This window comes from Pseudonaja textilis, chromosome 2, assembly GCF_049901715.1.
Source record: "Pseudonaja textilis isolate UNSWEBS1 chromosome 2, rPseTex1.2, whole genome shotgun sequence".
In the NCBI taxonomy this organism is placed as follows: Eukaryota; Metazoa; Chordata; class Lepidosauria; order Squamata; family Elapidae; genus Pseudonaja; species Pseudonaja textilis.
This window is the reverse complement of record NC_141991.1, coordinates 103,191,654-103,210,856: the sequence shown is the minus strand read 5'-3', so window position 1 is coordinate 103,210,856 and position 19,203 is coordinate 103,191,654. Positions and strand designations below refer to the sequence as shown.

The 19,203-nt window shown below is 39.5% G+C and overlaps 1 protein-coding gene across 1 annotated transcript in view; it reads left to right on the top strand.

Annotated features, from left to right (window-relative positions):
* Nucleotides 1-2,271: 2,271 nt before the first annotated feature.
* The window catches only part of METRNL (meteorin like, glial cell differentiation regulator), a 33,763-nt gene continuing 16,831 nt past the window's right edge, over nt 2,272-19,203 (top strand). Inside the window, exons 1-2 of the mRNA XM_026702133.2 lie at nt 2,272-2,578; nt 10,090-10,478. Of these exons, the coding sequence (XP_026557918.1) occupies nt 2,448-2,578; nt 10,090-10,478 (520 nt within the window). The 5' untranslated portion in view covers nt 2,272-2,447. The remainder of the gene's footprint in view (nt 2,579-10,089; nt 10,479-19,203) is intronic.

Genomic DNA, 19,203 nt, shown 5'->3' with positions numbered 1-19,203 from the left:
TGCAATGCCACAGAACAGTGGAAGCAACCCTCTACTGGGATTTGATCACAGTGGTTGTAAGAGGGATCAGTTTAATTAATGCAGGTAGTGCTCGACTTAAGACCACAACTGACCCCAAAATTTCTGTTGCTAAGCGAGACAGCTGTCAAGTGAATTTTCTCTCATATTACAACCTTTCTTGCCATAGTTGTTAAATGAATCACTGCAGTTAATTAAGTGAATCTGGCTTCCCCATTTAATTTGCTTGTCAGAAGGTTGCAAAAGGGGATCACATGGCCCCAGGACACTGTCATAAATCTGAGTCAAGCACCTCAATTTTGAACACATGACCATGAGGATACTGCAATAGCAATAGCACTTACATTTATATCCTGCTCCATAGGTCCTCATTTTACCAACTTTGGAAGGTTGGAAGACTGAGTCAACTTTGAGCCTGTCAGTTTGAAATGGTCATAAGTGCAAAAAACAGTAATAGGTCACTTTTTTCCATTGCTGTTGTAACTTCAAACAGTCACTAAGTGCTGTAGTAAGTCAAGAACTATCTGTAATTGGATATGGAACCGTCTGGGAGTCTCCTCAGCATTACAACTGCTTCTACATGTCTATGTACAACCCCCCCCCCCACTTTTTTTTTGTTTAAAGAAAGTCATTGAGCAGGTGCAATTTCATATTTTATACCAATTTAACCATGGCACCATAAGTCTTCAGGGTTAGAAAGGAGTTTATTTGCAGCAGCCTTGATGGTTAAAACATTTGCTTGGGTACAATAAATCATTTTTCTAAAAAGGAACAATATAAGGCCGTGATGGCGAACCTATGGCACGCAGTCTTTTGTGCGGGCATGCAAGCCCTGGGCAAACTTACCTCACTGCACATGCACGTGGCTGATTTTGGGGCCTTTTTCGGCCTCCTAGAGGCTTGAGGGAAGCCTCTGCAGGTTTTGCAGGCCAAAAAATAGGCCCGTTTTGTCACTTCCTGTATTTCCAGAAATACCAGAAGTGACGAAACAGGCCCAGTTTTCAGCCTGCAAAGGCTTCCCTCAAACCTCCGGCAGGCTGAAAAACGGGTGGAAAATCAGCTGGGAGGTGCAGTACAAGCAAGGGGGCGGGAGGATCACATCTGCATGTACAGGGGGCAACGTGCGCATTGCTTTCTGGGTGCTGGCATGCGAGCGCAAGCGTGCATGCAATTTTTGGCACAGGAGCCCCAAAAGCTTACCTACCGCTGATATAAGGGATGTACCAAATCCTTTGTCCCCATAGACCAGGGCTGTCAAACTCCCAGCCCATAGACCAGATGCATCACACGCTGGTCACGCCCACGCCCGGTTTAACGAAGGGGAAAAAAATCACGCTATGTCACATGCGCCACTGTGACAACATGAGCTTGTCACACCAGTCATAGGCCAATTGTAATATATTTATTAACTTTTTTCAGAGCAAATGTTATTGTACTTAAAAATGTCAAAGGCCACATGTTAACAAGTAAGGAAATGTTTGAAAGAAAGTGGCAACTAATTCAAATACATAATGTCGTTTATATAACAAGTAGTCTATGGGGCCTAACTTTTGGTACATTCTATACTGTATAGTTAATCCAGAAGTACTAAAAGAGAAATAACTTTGAAGCTTTGATCATTAGCATTACCCTACTGGGCTTTTGTACGGCTGGGATGGACTTGTTTGCTCCTGATCCTTGTCTGCTCTCTGTGGTGAACATTTGTGATGTGCAGACCTGGATTTTGGCCTCAGTTTTGCCCTTCTTGTACCAAGGGAAGCTATAAGCTGGCATGCATTTCCCCCTCAGCTGCATTTTCCCCTCTTCACAGTCCTTTCTCTGTTTTTTTTTTTTTTTTAATGTCAAAGCTTCTCCCTTCTCACATCACAGGCCGCCTTGAATTTTATTTTAAACAATCCACAATTAAAAAAAAAAAAAGAGAAACACTCCTAGCAGAAGTTCCAACATTCTTAGCTTCCTCTTTCTTTAAACACCCAAAACCCGAGCAGTAAACGTTTAAAATTCGCTCTCGAGGCCTGCGAGGTCCCCACATAAGGAAAGCCGTCGGTAGCTGTATTCAACTGGCTGCCGTCACTCCCAAAACGGAGATCGAGCTTTTTTCGGGTTTAGTTAGAAAAGCAAAGTTAAGAAGGCCAGGAGGGCACGGAACCCGCTCCGTACAAAGAAATCCAGTGCCGGTTTTAGCCGCGGTCTCTGGAGTGGGTGGTTTCCGAGGCGCAGCGGTTCCCCCGCCCTCCACTAAGCTTGGGACGCGGAGCGAGCGCCGGCTAGGAGAGCGAGGGCACTGTTGAGCCGAGTGGCCGGACGGCGGGGATGGGTTCGTGCTAGCGGTTTGAGTTTCCCTCGCCATGTAAGCGCAGGCTACGGGCGCTCTCCTCCTCTCTTCCCTCCTCTGCTGGATCCGTTCTAAGGGCAGCCCGGCGGGGATCATGCGGAGAGCCCCGGCGCCCGGGCTGCTGCTCCCGCCGCCGTCACCGCTGTTGCTGCTGCTGGGTTTTTTGGTACTGGACAGGGGCTGCACGGCGCAATACTCGAGCGACTTGTGTAGTTGGAGAGGAAGGTAAGAAGAAGCTCGCTGGGCAAGGGGGGCTGCGTGAAGTTGGCGGATCTGCCGCCGCTGTAAGGTGTGTTTTCCAAAAAGGTTGAGTCTTTGTCCGGGCATATCCCAGCTCCTGGGAGCAAGGTGCGCTCCTGCGGAATCCAGACTTCAGGACACCCCCCCTCCCCCCTTTCATGCTCGATCCCATTTTCCCTTTCTCTGGGTTGGCGTTGCTAAGTCGGAGGCGATTAACGCTGCTTTTAAAGAGACCCTTTGAGGATCTCTCCTTCCTTTTGGGGGGCGGGAGGGAGGGAGGGAGGGAGGGAGAGACGAAACTCTACTTTGTAAAGGGTCGGTTTTTTTCTTTTTCTTTCCTTAAAAAAAAGGGGGAAAAAATTCCCCTCTTGTGCGATCGGAGAGTTTGAGTGGGGTTCACAGCGAAACGAATGCCAAGCTTGGGAATCTTGGATCCAAGAGAGCTGGTTCTCTTCCTCCCCACTCCCGCTTCCCCACCCCCACCCCCACCTCATCCCAGAGCTGTCGGGGGTGCGCGTTGGGGGAGTAGGGGGTGGGTGTTGAATCCTAGCTGTCTTCGAAACCGCTTCTTCGGGGAAGTTTCGTTCGGGAAGGGAAGGGAGGAGGGGGGCGTATAGTTCCGCGTGGGCTTGCTAGCTCCAGAAGCTCCGGGACACATGGATTTGATTGTTGCAAGAGGGATAAAAGAAATCTTTTCTCCCCCCCTCTTCGGCTGTTTGCTCTGATTTATTGGAAGGAAGAAGGAGAGGGACACTTTGATTAACATTCCAGGAGTGTTCAGGATGAGTATATTGCCAAAGCAACGAGCGAAGGAGAGGGGGCGGGGGGAAAGGGAAGCCGGAGAGCGCTCAGCAGACAAAGGTAGAGTTTCTCTCCTGGCCACCGCAGCACCCTCCACATCTGTGCAACTCAACGCCGGAATAACATACTTTAAACTTGGTGACCTGCTACCTTTTGTTTGTTTTTTTGTTTGTTGTACTAACTTCAGCGTAACTCGGGGAGGCTTTGCCAGTCGCCTTTGAGAGGGGAAAAACGGATAAGGGTTTATAATCGGGGCGTGTTTGCGAATGTGTAAAGATTGTTTCGCCCTTATCAAAGTTGTGACGCTGGGCTTTCTTTTGGTTTTTTTTTTCTCCTTTCCCAGCATATAGCCCTTCTTCAATAGACCTGCCATTTCATTAATACCTGACTTAGCACCCGGGCTTGTTTATTTCCTCAAAACGCCTTGGATTACTGAAGTTGGTTTTTGTTTTGGTGGGGAGATAGTTTATTAAGATTGGAAACCTGGATGTTTGCTGTGTACATTTGGAAGTTGTTCCCTGGGAACCGTAAAACTGGTGTGTCTATGTGTGGGCAAGGGGGTCTCCAGAGAGAGGATAGTTAACATTCTCCTGAGTTCCTTTGGGGTTCACCTGCTATATTGTATAACACAGATCTCATAAAATGTTCCGAGCTGAGCCTCTGTCTCTTACACCTGTGGCATAACGTCACCCCTGCTACTTTAAATTTTAATCAGGTTTTCTAACAGAAAGCTCTTGGCCATAATTCCTTAGCTGTCCCAGCTATGTTAATCGTCATGCTTGTGAAATCTTTAAATCCCCTTAGCCTCCACATTTTTCTCTGCATCTGACTCCCTTCCTCCCACCCCTTTCAGTAATAAAGGTAGTCCTCAACTTAAAACGAACAGTTCCTGTTGAGTGAATGTTCAAATAACAGTGTGACTTAGGATCGTTCTTTCACACTTAACCATTGCAGCATCCCTACAGGCAGGTGATCAAAATTCAGAGGCTTGGCAATTCACTCATATTTATGACAGTTGCAGTATCGTGGGGTTATATGATCCCCTTTTGCAACCTTCTGGCAAGCAAAGTCAATGGGGAAGCCAGTTTCACTTAACAACCATGTTACTAATTGAAAACAACTGCAGTGATTCAAAACAAATGTGGCAAGAAAGGTCGTAAAACAAGGCAAACTCAACAAATGTCTCTCTTAGCAACATAATGTTGGGCTCAGTTGTGAACATAAGTTAAGGACTACCTGTACTTTAAATCTTGTCCTATGGTTTTCAGAAATCTGCTGTAGATCTGAAAAGGCTCTCATTTAGTCATTAATCCATGGCTGCAACCTGTATTTGACGTTTACAAAGCAACTTATTTTTAAACAAGTAGAATGACAAGGAATGATTTCTTTGGATTTATGCAAACTGAAAAGGCAATATTAGGGCAGTAGCCCCAGGCTTAAATGGTGAGGATCAGTTTTTTCAGGTGTGCATGTGTGTTTTGCTTTGTTTTATGGAAGAGAGAATTATTTTTGGAAATCCTTTGAGGAAAGATTGAACTCTAGCTATCACAGATTATCTCACCTGTTAAGAATTGTCACATGCCCTGTAGCAAAATAATTCCATTATCTAGAAAGATAAGTCCCTGAAACAGGGAACACTTGTTGAATGGCATCAGATAATTTGTACCTAAAACACAGTTCAGCTAATATAGGGAACCATCTAAAGTTTTGCTGCCATATTCCTGTTGGTATGATTTACCAACAATTGCTTGGTGTAACAAAGTAAACAATTCTTTGGCAGCAGAGTTGTAATCAACGTAGAACCAACTTCTCTCAAGATCAGTATGATGTATTGCTCGAAATAAGTTGTGGACTCCTACACAAAACTTGCTGTAGCCACTGAATCAAGAATCTACACTTCATATGATTCACAAATTTACCTGAACTTATTTTGTATATCTCTAATTATAGATGTTGAAAGTATGCTAAAGAGATTGTGCCTCTGTGTCCTTATTAGACCAAAAATATTCCAGACCAAAAATTCTTGGAACCATTTTCTATTTGCTCATGTATTGAATGAACAATATCTTGCATGCCTGATTTTCCTTTTAATTGAAGTTCATAAATGTGCATGCATGGATTTGATCACATATATGCCCCTTTTTTGAAAATGGGCATTGGCTTGTAGATGTCTCCCAAGACTTCTTTTTTTTAAAATGTCATACTATCACATTTGATTCGGGTGTGATTATTAACAAGATTGTGTGGGGGTAAGGCCATATCCTTGTCTGAATTATCTCTTCCTAAAATTAGTGGCACAATATTTCCATAACATAAAATGGAAATATTATTTGGGGGAGGAGCAACCTAAAAAGAGCACGACTTGCTTTTTAACTCACTTCATAAAATAAAGGACAGAGGCAGTATTCCCGATTTATATCTGTCTCTCAGCTGCAACACTAAACCATTAATATATTACCCTACTGATGAATGAAGTCTCTCTTCTGGGCTTGTCAGTGTCCTGAATGCCAGCCACAAGGGATGTGTGTGAGCAGCATGACTCACTTCCCTGTAATGGGGCTTACCCAACACTTCCCCCCCCCTCCCCAATCTGTCATTTAATATTTTAGTTTCTGGGAATGACACATGCTTGCTGACACTTGCAATTGCACAAGAAAACATCAGATGTCTGAAAAATAGATGGAATTGGCCAAACAGGTGGCTGTGGTATAAGTCACAATACTCTGCTGGCCATAGCAATCTAAGCTTCATGTTTTTAAGTCTCATCTCAGGCACCTCTAGGTAGGACTAGGAACGTTGCTTTGGATTCCTGCTGTATGGATTTAGCTGTACAGAAGTTTTTCCTTATGGCTATTTCTATCTTTCTAAATGTATTAAGATGCATAATGTCCAGCAATAGGCATATGTTTCTGAATCCTAGTCAGTAAGGAGCAATAGTAGAAGATGACTATTGCCTTCATATCTTACTCATGGGCTTTGATAATGATAATGCCTTGCAATACTTCAGTATTGAAGGCTTAAAGGGGCTACAGTGTTCATGGTGAGGTTCATCCAGCCCTTCTCAGCAGTTCCTTAAAATAGTTGTGTTTTTCTTAATATCACATAGTTGCCTTTTACAGCAGCTTTGTGATCCTGGGGGAGAAAAAAAAGTTTGGTTTAGTTCCAGCAAGTGCTGTGTGTGTTTGTTCTCCCTTTTCTCAAAAACATCCCCCCATCCCCAAAGTATTGCCAATGTGTCCTTAATCCAGTGTTTCTCAACCTTGGCATCTTGAAGATGTGTGGACTTCAAATTTATACAACCAGTGGAGGATTAAGGCTCACGGGTGCCCTAAGCACTGACAAATCTTGGTGCCCTCCTTTTTTGTACATACTGTACACACAAAGCCATATTCTCAACTTTGTGGTGCCCCCTTTGGGCCTGGTGCCCTAAGCACGTGCTTAGTCTGCTTAATGGTTAATACACCACTGCACACAACTTCAGGTTGTCAAGATTGCCTTTATTAAAATCCAGTAGGCTGCTATTATAAATAAAAAACAAGAATGAGCTAATGAATATGAAGGGATAAATAGGTCACAAATTCAGCTTGGCCTTCTGGAAAGGCAAGTTCAGCAGGGCCAGTGATGAGAGGGACTCACCATTTTTCTTCAAGAGGAGCACAAACTTCTGACAACATTACTTGATGCTGCAAAATAGCGTTTCTTTCTTCTATCTAACATGAGCTGGTGTCTCTGCTTAGAATCTGTCCAGACTGGCGATGAATAAACAGGCATTAATGTGTACGTGAGAATTCTTAAGAATGGTTAGCTTTTAAAATTAGACTTAAAAAAAAAATCAAGCAGTTGAGCTTCTCATATCCTAGGATAGCTGTTTGCCCTGCAGATGCACTGGGCTACACTTTTCAGTATCCCCTGGCCAGCAACAACAACTCTGAATTCTGAAGGCTTTTTGTCCAGCCCTAATTGCCCATCTTCAAAATGCTGGCACTTTTTCTCTAAGGGTTTTTATACAGTGATTATCCCATTGTTGTATGAAGGATTACAGCCTATTCTTTCTGGCTGTGTAACTTTAGAAGTTATATTTGTTACTGTGGCAGCAGATGAGGTCTAAAGTACAAGCTGCCACTAATCTGTGGTATCCGGCCTTCAAAGTTAAAAGATTTGAATGATAACAAAGGTGTAAATGCCAGCCAGGCCTTCCACTTAAAGTAAGTTCTTCTTTAAAAAAAAATACAACCAAACCTGTTTTTTCTAAGTTGTCAAGCTGTTCCTATAGCAGGCTAGTCTTAGAAAGGCCTGAAGTTCCCATTAGTGGATATAAATAACATTGTTCTGAACAAAAAGGGGAACCACAGTTTTATATATATATTCATAACTACTGTCTCTGTCAATGTAGGTTTCACTTTGTAAGAATGAATACTGTTGACATATCTCGGTTTGGTTTGGAAGTAAACCAGGCAATTTCTTATCTGTGGGTGGGATTAGGTAATTCTGAAGTTTTTCCATTAAGGCTAACTACCTTAAAATGAATTATATGGCCTTACAGTTTTACCTTACATATGTAGGTAAAACTAAAATACTGCATGGATTAATAGTCTTCTACCAGCAAATGGAAAGGAAGTAAGTTATGATTTTTGGTTGTCTTGTTTGTGTAAGAACTTTGGTCATTTATTCTTGCTTTGAAATCAAACCAACATCATTTTATATATGTAACACTCAAGGTGAGTATCCATAGCTTCTTCTGCACCCTGAAAGTCAATGCAGGTTTGCTTCAAAATATGGGCACTTAACTTGCTTGGTTTAATACTTTGAATAATTCTTTACATACAGCAGATAACAGGAACATGAGATGATTTGGCAATTGGTCCTGGAACTGGCTATATATAAATGTGGATTAGAGAAGTTGCTTTGTTCTTAGTTCAGACATTTGATATCACCATATTTATCCGGAAAGGGAAGATTTGTTAGTCCATCAGACCTCTTAACACCTTCTGGTAATGAATCATCTAACCCCTGTCTAAGCAGATGTTTTCTGTCTCCACCAAATCTTTCAAGCCATAGAGAGCTCTCTTATCTCCACCAACTCTTGACAGTTTTAACTAGGTCATGAGCTTTTAGCCAAGTCAACTCAAGTTGTCTTGAAATGCATTCAGTATTGTGAATCATCTATCCAGTCGGAACTTGGTAGATTTGTATCCTGACTTGCTTGTCTTTTTAATTCTGCTTTATTCCTTTATAGTTTCTTTGATATTATTAGCTTCAATGAAAACAATGCACTCTTTCCTTTTAGTCACAAGAAAAGCTTGTGTGCTTAGTTCCAGAGTCACATATTGCTAAAAACTTCAAAGCATGAGTACTCTCTTGTTTTTCTTTCAAACTGAAAGGTCACATTTTGGCATTGGAGACGTTTCAAATAATCCATGGTATTTTGAATTGGGAACTTCTTCCATTCAGTAAATTACATTATTAAGGCCATCTATAAAGTATTGGTTGTCTGTGGATTAATGAGTTTCAGGACTCAATTTTTTGCACTGGAAAGCTTTTTGTGTTTTGGAACAAACAGTGTGTTTCTGAGCCAAATGCATTGACTTTATTGTGAAGAAATAGCAAATTCACACTTTCAAGTACGACTTTACTGTAGCTCTTGTAATATTCAGCCATGCAACAGTGCTACAGGCTTGGTTGAATTATAATTCTCATTTGATTAATGGAGGTGATCAGGAAACCAGAATTGGTAGGACCAGCAGTTGGTGCCTTGAGAAGTGTTCTTGATTCAGTTCTGAGTTTAACTTGCTGCCACAACAATGCATTGACTTTTTGAGAAGAGTATTCTTATAATCTGTAACCATAAACACCAACAGACCCACCACTTTTTTTTAACACTTAAAACTGGCGGTATCTCAGATGTTCTATTAAGAGTTGCATTTCTGAAATCAGAGAGGAGCATGAAGATCAAGAACTAGCTCATTCTTCCACAAGCTGTCAGCTCTTGATGTGATTGACAAAGTTAGTTTCCAGCCAATAAATTTATAATATGATGATGCTAATGATTAAAATTTAAGTTTCTTGAAGTTTTCCCATGAAACCTCTGAACAGTATATTTTGTTGCATCTCCAGTATGGCAAGCATTTTATTTCAAATAATAATTGTATGTTGTCCCTTGTTTTCTCCCCAACACTCCAAATTGTATCTCCCACAGCTAATTTATGCAGAAGATTAACCTTAACATTTATATTATTAAAATTGCATTGACAGCTTTTTAATGCAATCTATTGGAAATCTAATGACTGATTATGGTACATAAATGCATTCTCATGTTGGTTGGCAGGATTGTCACATAGGGTTGAACTTGAGGCTGAAAGTTGTATCTAATCCATTTTTCTCATAAACAGTTTGGTCTTGTTGCTTAATTTATTTTATGGAAGGACGTAATTTGAACATTACTCCATGGTTTGGAATGGACTTGATGTTAGCAGACTTGATTAATTTGGCTATTTGAGGCAAGTAGCCAGTACAACTTAATAAAATTGGAAGCTTTTCTAAACCCTTAAAAAAGCCTGAAGCCATTATTTCATTGTAGTTTTCCACAATCGTCTTTCAAGCCTTTTGCAGTAGCTTTTGTCTGAGTGCAAATAATATTCTTGTAAAATAAATCAAGGCACTTTTATTATAATGTCTCTATCTTTCTTTTTTCATAGTGGATTAACTCACGAGTCCCACAGAAAAGATGTTGAACAAGTCTACCTCCGTTGTTCTGAAGGAACCATAGAATGGATGTATCCCACCGGAGCATTGATCGTCAATCTGCGACCCAATATTATCTCTTCCTCTTACAAACATTGGACTGTTTGCATAAAACCTTATAAGAACTCTGCAGGAGCAAATATTTATTTGGAAAAAACTGGAGAACTAAAACTACTGGTCCAAGAGGGAGATCATAGTCCTACCAGTGTGTATTGCTTCAACTTTGACCAAGGTGGGCTTTTTGTTGAGGCTACCCCTCAGCAGGACATTAGTAGGAAGATTACAGGCTTCCAGTATGAACTGATAAGCAAGGGGATGGCATCTGATTTGCACATGATTTCTGGTGAGTTGTGATACTTTACTTCTATTTGGCCTTGCATCTGATTTACAGTTTGATTGATTTTTCTGTTTGTACTTGAAAGGTAGCAGTGTTGCTCAATCCCAGGGCTGTTCAGTCTTCCACACTTAATTCTTTTTACAAAGGAAAAATGTTGAAAAGTTTAAACATAAACAACATATATAAATAACTTATTAATGGACCTCCTCCCAAGTCCGTCTATGCAACTTTTTGCTTGTTCAACTCCAAATTTCGAACTTGTTTGCTTTGCAATTGTTACCTTGAGGTGCGAGTCACATACCGGTTTATCCATGTTGTGAGGTTGCTTCCATTTCCTGTTCTCCTTATGAATATATTTAGATGGTGAGATAGGCTTCATCCCAGTTTAATAACTTAAAAGAGAGGTACACCTATTTGTAGGCTTGCTTCTTTATACATGGGTTGGTTGTCTACATAGATTTTGCTTCCAAAAAAAGAAGTTGGTATCCAAATATTAAAATTGCATGATGTTTCATGCATCCTGTCCAGCAATTTACCCTGGGGTGTTGTTGTTCACCCGTTCCCTTCTCCATTTGTTTACTTTTGTTCTTATATTGGACTATTTAATCTTAGTTGTGGAAGCTATTCCTTCCACCTCTCTTTATGAGGGCCACAATACAGTGATATATGTGCCTTGTTGTGTGGTGTGGTAAGTTGGAATTTTGCTGATTCAGCTCCTATATACGGAGAGGGGCACAACTGTTTCTTTAAACACATTATAAGTGCCTTGCAGTTGAAAATCATTTTGAGATATTAACAAATAATTCATCTACTGTTGATTTCTCTGAAAGCAAACCAGGAAAATAAGGGCACTTGTGAGTGCTACTTCCTTCCTAAAGATCATCACTGATATGCAGATAGGTGAAAGAACCGTTAACTTCAATAGTCTTTTAGAGCTAACAATTGATATTTTCAACAATTATCTCTTGCTTCTACCGTGTTTCTCATATAATAAGGCCGGGTCTTATTTCTTTTTAAGCCCCGAAAAAACGGCTAGGCCGTCTTTTCAGGAGTGACTTAATTCCCCCCCCTTGCATCTTAGGGCGGGCGGTGACAGCTTGGATGTTGACCTCAGCGTTGGTGGGGCATTTTGTATCAGGGTCAACGCAGGCATCAGCATATCCGGGTGTGCAACAAAAGTACTTCCTAACAGCAAGCTCCCCCCGCCATTTGCCCCCCATTTCGCATATTTTAATATAGGCCTTAGTTTGGGGGCAGGGGCTTAATTTCATTTCATGCCTATAAAACATGCTGGGACTTCCTATTGGGGGAGGCCGTATTGTTGGAGAAACAGGGTACTAGCATGTACTACAGATATTAATAATGATTGCAACACAACTTATTTTTAGTTTTTGGCATGTTTTTCCTTATTTTTAAACAGGCTTCATTTTTCATCCCTGCAGCAAAAATGTCTTGTACAGATTTTTTTCCCTAGTAAGATTGACTTGGTTCAACAAAAAGTATTAGAAATGTCTGCTTTGTATTGACCTTCATGTCTTGACCTCTGACTGCTATAAAACTGTAATGTCCCTTAGTAGCTGATAGGTGGCGCATTTGCCATTATTACTAACTTAAGACACCTTGCTTTCAAAGACATTTGTAATTCAGCAGCATTTCTCGTTGTTATTTGCCTTAGCTAGCTAAACCTCTTAGAATATGTTTATATTTCTTTAGTTGGCAGTCATTTTAATAGTTGGATATTATTTGGGATGTCTGAACCAAACATTAGCTCAGCTAATCAGCTCATTTTATTGTGAACATTTAATGACAAAATGAGAAATATTTTGCTCTTTAGAAGTAAAGTTTTGTTTTTAATCCAAATTCTAGTTTAGTTTTCCATATTTGCATTCATTTCCTGGAATGCAGATGTGTAACTTGGTATCCATAGTAATTCCCCTGGTATTGAAGTCCCATTTTCTCTATATAGTGCAATCATATTAATATCCATTAAATGAGATTCTCTTCCAAGGTAAATGCTGATAGAATTGTGACCTTAAGCTGCTCCTTTGAGGAACTGAAAGTAGATTGTGGGTGTTTGTTTGTTTTTTGGCCAAGTCAGACTTGCATAAATCCTAGTCTGACATGAGAAAAAAGGTCACTTTGTCCCCTTTTATGGATATACTCAAGTAGAGCAAGCTGGATCTCACCACAAGACCTACTGACCGCATGAAGCCCTTATAAACAGAAGAACACTGATGCTGATATCCCCTAAACTCTGCTGAAGATGTTAACTAACCTGGTAACAAAATATTTGGAAACCAGCCCACAAGCTCGCAGAATGACCTTTCATCCTCATCCTACACCCGAGCTACAGCTATTCCCCATCACTGCATGTTATTTTTTAATAGAACTGGCTCTAAAGCTTTGAGAAGTCTTAAAATTGTTAATCTACTCTTTTCCTAAATGTTTTTATTTTTTTAGTAGACTGACTGCTTTAAAAAAATAAAACCAAACTCTTGGATATATTATTGGAATCTGCCTTTATTTTTGTTCTGATCTTGTCCTAATCCAGCTGTGATCAAAGTTCATGTGTCATCTTATCTTACTTTAAGGCCCTGCTGTGTCCCTAGTCATAACAGTGTTGCAAAAATCAATATGTGAGCAAACGGTATTTGGTGGAGAACTGGGATTTTGATTGATACATCTAGCATTTTATTACTTGACAGTCTTTTGACTCAGTCTGCACTTTGCAATTAACTGCTGTGAAAACCACTGCCTGTGAATTAGCAGCACATGAATTTTGTGTTGTAAACGAATGGATCCTGAGCTATGCTATATAACATTATCTATCCAAATTGTCCAGTTTTTGGAAAGTTTTGAAAACAGAACTGGAGCAAGAGACACTACTCTGAATGAAGAAGCCATGGTGGATTTACTCACTCCTACAGTTTTTGTAGGCTGACTTGGTTGCCATGATGACAAATCCTTATGCTTATGATTGATAGAAGCAACTGTACCTTTCTTCGATTCATCACACTTTATCCCACTTTATCCCGGGATGAGTTTGAGACGATATTGTTATGGTGATGTCTTGAGTTCCTCTATGGTAGATACCAACAATCTCATCAGTTCAAGAGCTAGGAATTGAACTGCTAGTTTCCTGAAGTTTGCTATGTTATGGTTAGAATTACATCATTAGGAAGAACTAATGCAAGAGTTGCTCAGAAATTCTGCAAGGGAGAAGAGAACGTTACCCTCTTGCTGCTTCTGTCAGTCTTTCCTATGAGCATGACATTCGGATAAATGCCATGCTTAAAGCGCTTTTCTGCTTTTTCATCAATAGTTTCTTATTATTATTATTGTAGTAATAGTCTTGTAAGCAGTTGGGCAGGAAAAGCAAATGAGCAGGACTCTAAATTATCTAAAGATATTTATACAATAGGGAAGAAAGGTTTTATATATATATATATATATATATACCCTTAAGAGGGTTCTGCTTCAGTTTGTTTTTTAATGAAAGGAAGAAAAGTTTGGGTCCCTTACTGAGTTTGAATATTCTTCCTTTACAGCTGTTCATCAAGGATTCCAATCCTTTTACTCATTTAAAAAAGAACTGTAGTTTGTGGCAGGTTTTTTCCATGTATTTTAAGTGTTTAAAAATGTTCCCTGAAAACCTATTCCTGTTCCAGAGCCAAGGTCTGCAAACTTAATTTACTGGAATTCAGAAATATAAAGCCCTGTTACCTTCAGGGTTTTTAATGTATTTTTTTTTTTACAAAAGCAAGTTAAACTTTAACAAACATTTCTTCTATCTTGATGAGATCTGTTTCTTATAAGGCAGCTGGTTCTGCTGGTTAATGGGTTTCCTATATTTTAATGTCCAGTATGTAGTTGTAGGAATTTATAAATGCCAACATTCAACCATAATCAAGTTAAGGGATAATAACCAAGTATTTCCCATACGATTTTTGCTGAATTGAAGGAATATGGCCCTTGGGTATAATACTTCTTCAGGTGTGGTGTAAGGATTTATGGGGGTGGTGATGAGATGGTCTCTCCAAACATCTGCATGTGATAAATTTTAGACTGTTTCTGTGTAACAGCATTTCCCCTACCAGCTGCATAGGCTCTCTTTTGATCCTATGATTCAATTCTACTTCCTAACAGAAAAGTATAACTATTTTTTCCAATTGTATATTGTTTAAAACAACATAGTAGTCTAATCATAAATGTCACACTATCATTCTCCTTAGTCAGTGATGGCAAACCTATGATCCATTATCACATGCCATCATTTACCAACATCCAACAGGTGAAAGCATGGCCAAGAATGGAATGGGCTCTTGTGTGGCCTCCAGAGCATCTGCAGATGGACTGGGCTTGCTTTCATGTGGTTTTCAGAGGCCGCAGAGACTGCGCAAGTCTCCAGACGCTTGGAAAATGCAATGGGAATGGGACCTACCTTTGCATGCACAGTTGCATACCGCTGTTCAGGGTAGCTTATATGGATGGGAAAGCAGAAAATTGTTTCTCTTTTGCTCAGAGGCAGACAAGTTAGGCACCTTCTGAATGTGTGGCAGGCTAAGTCCAAAAGGTTTGCCATCACTCTTCTAAGACATGCCAAAAGGGTAGTCTACATAAGTAGTAGTTTATCAGCTACAGAACCTGGGACCTATTTGGGTTTAGCACATCCTGCTATATAAACAAGCTTGTTCAAAAAAGGCTACAAATATAATTATGAAATTTAACCAGAATGCCTTATCTTCCTTATTTAGTAAAGAATGCACTCCATAAGAGCCACATGGTAGTTTTATTACCCAGTAATTTTGACTGCAGGTGATCAATTTTTATAGTTAGCATGGCATATTTAATGTTTACACAGAAGATTTATATGAAGGAAGGTCTTATGACTCATAGTTTCTCCCTGCTATTGCAGTGTTCTTTGAAATTCCTCTGAAGTGCTGATGTCTGGATTTGCTTTATTTTGATTTTTCTTTTTAAATTAAGTCCTTCTGTACTGTTTTCCTATCAGTTGTATGGGAAAACCCCTTTAATGGCATTGTTATGGGGGCTCCAGCTATAAAATGTTGTCATGCTGACTCTTTAATTCCAATTATCAGTGGGTGGGATTATTCATTAAGCTACCAAACAAAATATTTTTTCCAATCAATATCCAGCTTCTTGGATTGATTCCCTGTCAAAATTGACAATCTTAGAAATCCCTGATAATTTCACTGTGATTATTTAGCAAGGAAATGTAGGTGTCTCTGATTGCATGCTATAATAAAAACAACTATAAATTCTTTTTAGCTTTTCACAGGTCTCACATTAAAAATATTGTGGGCTCAGGTGCACAGGAAAATGTTAAGAGCCTTTTTGGATATGAATCAAGGTATTTAATCCTTTCAGGACAGAACTGCCAGCACTTAGTGATGGTTACAGTGAATGTCCTAACCCTGGTAATGTCCATAACAGGGAGTACAATATTTTCAGGATGAGAAATAACTCTTTGGCCCAACACCAACATTTTAATTAGGCTTAAAAGGGTAGCTGATATGCCCTGACCAGATTCTCTTGTTTTTCACATTTTCCTTTAAATGTAATCCTCTTTCCAATAGCAAAAATCCAGAAGGGCAGGATTTTTGAAGCAAAGAAATGCCATTTGAACAGTTCTTAGGTGACCTTAAAGAGTCATGATTTGCCTTGGTCTTGAAGTAGACTTGATTTTTCCTCTTTGTTTTTCCATGTTTGTTTCTATCTTTAAAGTCTTTACAGTTGTTGTTGTTGTTTATAGTCTCTTCTAACAGCTCTCTTGAAATTCTTTGCTAAGTTCTTGAGATCCTTGTCTTTCTTGGGTTTGCATTTGGCTTGGACTTCTCTTCTTGGCAAACTCCACTGTTCTGACATCCAGTTTGTTTTCTTCTATTTCTTGATCTCTTTCACGTTCATTCTTAACAACCCTGGTTTTTTACAAATGAGATTCAGAACTTCAAAGAAACTTATAGTGTTCTTCTTGACAATGACGTAGAAATGCTAAAGATCATCCTGTGGAAACTTGTTTGCTTTGTTTTTCCACTTTAGCTTGATTTGGAACTTGCATGTGAGTACTTCCATCGTCACCTCTAGGACACATTTTTGCTGTTATAATAGAGCTCTTCCGCTTTCTTATACCAATAATTAGTCAAATTGAGTTTTGTGTTCTCCCTCTGATGGATAAAAGTGTTGTTTTGATTGTTTGAAAACTGTGTTAACAATAAAAAAACAATTGAATTGGCAGAAACCAATATATTTGCTCAGGCCATACAATCCAACCCCATTTTCCTCCTTTTCAACTTTTCTAGGCTCCAGTTATAAGCAGCACAACTTGTTTGCCTGTTCCATCAATTTCACATTGAACTTTACCATAAAACTCATTCAACTCCTGTCTCTTTTTTGCATCAACATACGCTTGGATAACTGCTATATTAATGAATTTTCCATGAAGTCTAATTGATATTATTCTGTCACTGATCATATTGTGTTCAAGTACAACTTACAACCATTCATTTAGTGACCATTCAAAGTTACAACGGCACTGAAAAAGGTGACTTTGTGGCAAGTTTTCACACTTATGACCATTGCAGTATCCTCCTGGTCATGTGATCAAAACCCAGGCATTTGGCAACTGGCTTGTATTAATGACAGTTGCATTTACCTGGGGTCATGTGATCACCATTGGTAGCCTTCCCAGCTAGCTTCCAACAAGCAAAGTCAATGGGGGAAGCCAGATTCGCTTAATTATTAATTGCATGTCTCGAGCAGTAAACAGTGTAATTTTCTGAATGAATGTGTCCAATTTCTTTCTCAAATAACAAATGTAGAAATTCTATGTCTCTTTCCAATTATTATGCCTATGGCCCAGTATCAACCACTTGGCTGCATAATTCCGTAGGATTACATTTTCTTAAAATTGTTCTTTCCTGGATGTTTGTATGGAGAACAAATCACCTTATCCAATTCAACCCAAAAAGAACAAGAATTATACAGGAACCTAGTGCTAGCTTAGAACTGACTGGACTTCTTTCTTAAATAAGGCTATGGGGTTATGTTTTCAATAATCTGTATCATGTTCTTCCAAATACTAGCAGAACCAGCTAGTATATGTGGAAGATTAGTACAAGAAAGAAAGGCCTCTTTTACGGATTATAATATTTGATTTCTGATCCATCACTGGAAAGGGAGACCTACCCTTTTGCCACTGCATTTGGGTATAACATATTTTGAAGCTAAAAACACCACTTTTTGGGAAAAGATCATTATGTTTGGCTCACAAAACTCTGCAAAGCTGGTTCTAGGGACCTAGGCTGATTTAAAATAAACTAGAGCAACTGACTCTATCCTCTCATATTCTTTCACCATTTTTCTTCTGCCCCCAAATTTAAGCCCCCTAAAATAATTGAATGTCTACTTGATACATTAGAAAAGGACCTATTCCCTCTTTAAATGATCCACTGGAACTTAGATCACCATTCTAATCATTACCAAGTGAGAAGGCTAGAGAAATCAGTGGAATACTGACAAAAATATGTAAAGCAACAAATGAACAATAAGTAAAGGTTCTGACTGAAGAATGCCAACAAATTTGAAGCGCGACACGGTAGTAAATAGATTGAAAGAGGTCGTGTATATCAATATCAGTGAATATTTAGGCAGTAAATACCTTCTGCTTTTTGAAATCATTATGGTAAGGAAGCATCACAGAGACATTCAACTAGAGATAAGGTAGATGGATTCAATTACAGTTGTAGTGTGTACAGCTTGGTACAGCTGAAGAATCAGTCTGGGGGCAGATCACCCTGGTGAAGGCTTATATCTGATCACTAAAAGTTATGGAACATAATGACTTGAGAAAAAAACGGTCACATTGTGTTATCTGAAGATGATGGGGTTATGCATGAAATGGGATGGGCATATAGGCTTCAAGCTGAGCCTCATGTCCCATTTATTGGCTTGATATATAAAATTTACTTATAAGTTTATTAAATTTAATATCTTAGTCCTTATCTCAGTGGGACTTAAAACTGAGTAAACAGGTTTAGGATTATATTCCAGTGAAGATGATAGACTGAACACATTTATCTGCCCTTGAATAGAGTTGAATGGAGAGGAACAGGACATATACAAGCCCTGTCCCCAGGTATGTATTTGGATGCTAATGGAGATCTCTATGCACTTCATTCAGATGCCTGAAAGAAATATAAGCTATTGTAAAGCTCTTTGTAAGCTTATCCAGGAATCCAGATAAGATGGTGATTAAACACACAATAGTTTCTGTTATTAGAAAAGTACTGAGCAGAATTGCCAGAGGTTCAGTGCTTACTGCAGCTCTTTCTGTAAGCTTATATGGATATCAGCGTAAGCTTAATTGATCTTAGTTCTAGAATTTAAATTGCCAGAACTTGAGTTACCCGATTGCTTACAACTAGAAAGTATCTAACCACACTAGAATGGCCAAATAACACTGAGATAAATACAAGAGTGGCAGAGTTTTCTGACTTTCTGTTGTCAAGAATATTCTGTTGCCAAAGCGACCCAGAGGAGTATGTCCTTTAAGGTCGCTTTGTCATGAAGTTTTCATTCCATTTTGGAAGAAAATACTCCAGGAGTTTCTTCTCTCTGATTGGTCTGTTTTAGTCAGCCGTGGCCCTGGACTATTTTGAACATTGACTATGGCTTTAAATGCTACAGTAAATTGCACAATGAACTGACACAG